This window comes from Heterodontus francisci, chromosome 26 (assembly GCF_036365525.1).
Source record: "Heterodontus francisci isolate sHetFra1 chromosome 26, sHetFra1.hap1, whole genome shotgun sequence".
Lineage (NCBI taxonomy): Eukaryota > Metazoa > Chordata > Chondrichthyes > Heterodontiformes > Heterodontidae > Heterodontus > Heterodontus francisci.
The window spans coordinates 64,452,486-64,456,928 of NC_090396.1; the positions used below are offsets into that span (position 1 = coordinate 64,452,486).

At 46.8% G+C, this 4,443-nt stretch overlaps 1 protein-coding gene across 3 annotated transcripts in view; it reads left to right on the forward strand.

The window, feature by feature from the left end:
• Positions 1-475: 475 nt before the first annotated feature.
• The window catches only part of aspscr1 (ASPSCR1 tether for SLC2A4, UBX domain containing), a 255,059-nt gene continuing 251,091 nt past the window's right edge, over positions 476-4,443 (forward strand). For 2 of the 3 annotated variants that reach the window (XM_068058424.1, XM_068058425.1), the window contains exon 1: positions 476-620. In XM_068058424.1, coding sequence (XP_067914525.1) covers positions 543-620 — 78 coding nt within the window. In that variant the 5' untranslated portion in view covers positions 476-542. The remainder of the gene's footprint in view (positions 621-4,443) is intronic. The other variant, XM_068058423.1, reaches the window with a different exon arrangement.

A 4,443-nucleotide genomic window follows, 5' to 3' on the forward strand; every position in this document is an offset into this window, starting at 1 on the left:
TGATTGGCTATGTTGGGGTTACTGCACTTATTGGCTGTTGGTCACATTAATTTGACTGACTTCTTTTGGGCCTCCTTATCTCGAGAGACAATGGATATGCGCCTGGAGGTGGTCAGTTTGACTGACTATGCTGGGGTTTATTGCATTGATTCGCTGTGCTGAGATTTATTACATGGATTGACTGTTGAGCACATTGATTTGATTGGCTGTGCTGGATTGGTTACATTGATTGGCTGTGTTGGGATTTTTTGCTTTGATCGGCTGCCAGGCACATTGATTTGATTGGCTGGGCTGAGATTTATTGCATTGACTGGCTGTTGGCTGCATTGATTTGATTGGCTGTGCTGGGAATTTTGCATCGATTGGCTGTGCTGGGTTGGCGAGGCCTGGTTGCGCAATTGTTGCTGCTGGGCGCGCGACCGGGCAGTGTGCGCGCGCCCTGCAGTGTGACGCGCGGGTGGGCGCGCCCCCGGGCCCTCCAGCCGCGCCTGCGCACTGTGCCAATAAAGCTGTGTGGACTGAAAGGCGCTGCGTCATTGGCGATGGCGGCGGTAACGGTGCTGGCGCCGAATGGGAGGCGGCAGCAGGTGAAAGTGGTGGCGAGCACCCCGCTGCTACAGGTGAGCAATGGGGAGACCGGCCGGACCGGAGCCTACACCTGAAAAACCGCATTTTGTAGGAGATTTCCTCTTCCCCGGTTAAGCCGGGCCTTGTCTGCTGGAACTGAGTCAAACTTGGCAATGTCCCTCACACCAGGGCCTGCAGCTTTAATGCTGCAAGTCTTCATATCATCATTAATTGTCTCTTTTATTACTTTTCATGCCACATATATCTTGTGTGTTGCACATCTTGTTATTATCTGTACTGATGCATTGAAGATTGAAATGCAGTTCTATCGAAAAGAAAATATCCTTTCATTTATATCATATGAACATACGAATTAGTAATGGGTCAGCTCGACCCTTCGAGCCTGTTCTGCAATTCAACAAGTTCATGGCTGAACTGATTACTGCACATTTACACCTACCCCTGATAACCATCCACCCCCTTGCTTATCAATAATCTATCTACCTCTGCCTTAAAAATATTCAAAGACTCTGCTTCCACTGCCTTTAGAGGAAGAGACTCCAGACCCTCAGTGACATTTTTTTCTCCTCTCTGTCTTAAATGGTGACCCCTTATTTTTAAACAGTGACCCCTAGTTCTAGATTCTCCCATAAGGGAAAACATCTTATCCACATCCACTCTGTATGACCCCTCAGGATCTTGTATGGTTCAATCAAGTTGTCTCTTTTCTAAATTCTGGTGGATACAAGCCTAACCTGTGCAATCTTTCCTTGTAAGATAGCCAGCCCATTCCAAATATTAGTCTAGTAAACCTTCTCTGTACTGCCTCCAATGCATTTTCATCCATCAATAAGGAGACCAGTACTGTACACAGTACTCCAGATGTGGTCTCAGCAATGCCCTGTATAGCTGAAGCATAACCTCCCTACTTTTGTAATCAATTCTTCTTGCAATAAAAGATAACATTCTATTAGCTTTCCTAATAATTTGCTGTACCCGCATACTAACCTTTTGTGATTCATGCACGAGGACACCTAGATCCCTCTATCTCCGAGCTCTGCAATCTCTCACCATTTAGTTAATATGCTTTTTTATTCTTCCTGTCAAAGTGGACAATTTCCCACTTTCCCACATTATACTCCATTTGCCAGGTCTTTGCCCACTCGCTTAACCTATCTATATCTCTTTGTAGCCCTCATGTCCTTTTCACGAGTTACTTTCTGACCTATCTTTGTGTCATCAGCAAATTTAGCAACCATACCTTCGGTCCCTTATTCCAAGTCATTTGTATAAATTGTAAAAAGTTGAGGCACCAGCACAGATCCCTGTGGTACACCACTCGTTACATCTTGCCAACTGGAACAATGACCCATTATGCCCTGTTTCCTGTTAGCTAGCCAATCTTCTATTCATGCCAATATGTTATCCCTACACCATGAGCTTCTATTTTTTGCAATAACCTTTGATGTGGCACCTTGTCAAATGCCTTCTGGAAATGTAAGTACAATACATCCACTGGTTCCCCATTATCCACAGCACATGTAATTCTCTCAAAGAACTCCAATAAATTGGTTCAACATAATTTCCCTTTCACAAAACCGTGTTGACTCTGCCTGATTACCTTGAATTTTTCTAAGTGCCCTGCTATAATGTCTTTAATAATAACTTCTAACATTTTCCCGAAGACATGTTAAGCTAACTGGCCTGTAGTTTCCTGCTTTCTGTCTCTCTTTTTGAATAATAGACTTACATTCGCTATTTTGCAATCTAGCGGAACCTTTCCCGAATCTAGGGAATTTTGGAAAATTAAAACTAAAGCATCAACTATCTCACTAGCCACTTTTAAGACCCTAGGATGAAATCCATCAGGACCCGGGGACTTGTCAGCCCGCAGCTCCAACAATTTGTTCAGTACCACTTCCTTGGTGATTGTAATTTTCTTGAGTTCCTCCCTCTCTTGCATTTCCTGACTTACAGCTAACAGTGGGATGTTACTTGTATCCTCAATAGTGAAGACCGATGCAAAATATTTGTTTAGTTCATCTGCCATCTTATTATCCATTATTAATTCCCCAAACACACTTTCCATAGGACCAATGCTCACTTTGTTAACTTTTCTTTTTTAAATATCTTATAGAAACTCTCATGATCTGTCTTTATATTTCTAGCTAGCTTTCTCTCGTACTCTAATTTTACTTTCCTTATCAATCTTTTAGTCATTCTTTGCTGCTTTTGCATTCTTTCCTATCTTTAACTGTTTTAGTTAACCACAGATGGTGGGTCCCACCCTTAGAACTTTTCTTGTTTAAATGTATCTATTCTGTGTATTCTGAAATATCCTCTTAAATGTCTGCCATTGCATCTCTATTGATCTTAACCTGATTTGTCAGTTCACTTTAGCCAGCTCTGCTTTCATGTTCTCATAATTGCCCTTATTTAAGTTTAAAATACTAGTCTTGGACCCACTCTACTCTCCCTCAGACTGAATGTAAAATTCAATCATATTAGGATTGCTGCGACGTAGGGGCGGCTTAACTTTGAGGTCATTAATTAATCCTGTCTCGTTGCACAATACCAAGTCTAGTACAGCCTGCTCTCTGGTTGGCTCCAGAATGTATTGTTCCAAGAAATTATCCCGAACACATTCTATGTACTCATATAGGCTACCGCTGCTCATCTGATTTTTCCAGTCTATATGCAGTTTAAAATCCCCCATAATTATCGCTGTACCTTTCTGAGAAGCTGCCATTATTTCTTCCTTTATACCCCATCTTACAGTGTGGTTTATGTTAGGTGGCCTGTACACCACTCCCACAAGTGACTTGCCTTCATGATTTCTCATCTCTACCCAAACTGCTTCTAATCCTGGTGGTCTGAACATAGGTCATCCTTCTCTATTGCGCGAATACCATCATTACTTAACAGAGTCCCCCTCCATCTTTTCCTAGCTTCCAGTCATAGTTATACAGCCATGTACCCTTCAATATTCAGGTCCCAATCTATGTCGTCCTGCAGCCATGTCTCTGTAATGGCTATCAGATCGTACTTAATTATTTCTATTTGCACTCTCAGTTCATCTGTTTTGTTTCGAATGCTACGATCATTCAGATACAGAGTCTTTAGTTTTGTCCTTTTATTATTTGGCTGCATTTGCTGACAACGCAACCACTAGGTGCTGTACTGGCACATGTGCAAATGTAGCCTGTTTCACAAAAACGTCACAGTTTGTGACGTTCAGACAGCTGCCAGGATTAAAGATGGCGCTGCTCAAATAATCACAGCTAGGCACCGTAAACGCATGGCAGCACACAATGGCTGGAGAGAGCAGACGGGGGGACGCGGGGAGAGAGCGGGCGGGGGGAAGCGAGGAGAGGGCGGGGGGAAGCGAGGAGAGAGCGGGGTGGGGGGGAAGCGGGGAGAGAGTGGGGTGGGGAGGTAGCGGTGAGCGAGCGGGTGGAGAGATGGGGTAAGCGGGGAGCGAGCGGCCTGCAGTCAGTGGCCGGGGGGTGCTCTCTCCCCGCTTCCCCCTCACCCCGCCCTCTCCCCGCTTCCCCCTCACCCCGCCCTCTCCCCGCTTCCCCCTCACCCCGCCCTCTCCCCGCTTCCCCCTCACCTCGCCCTCACCCCGCTTCCCCCTCACCCCGCCCTCACCCCGCTTCCCCCTCACCCCGCCCTCACCCCGCCCTCACCCCGCTTCCCCCTCACCCCGCCCTCACCCCGCTTCCCCCTCACCCCGCCCTCACCCCGCTTCCCCCTCACCCCGCCCTCTCCCCGCTTCCCCCTCACCCCGCCCTCTCCCCGCTTCCCCCTCACCCCGCCCTCTCCCCGCTTCCCCCTCACCCCGCCCTCTCCCCGCTTCCCCCTCACCCCGCCCTC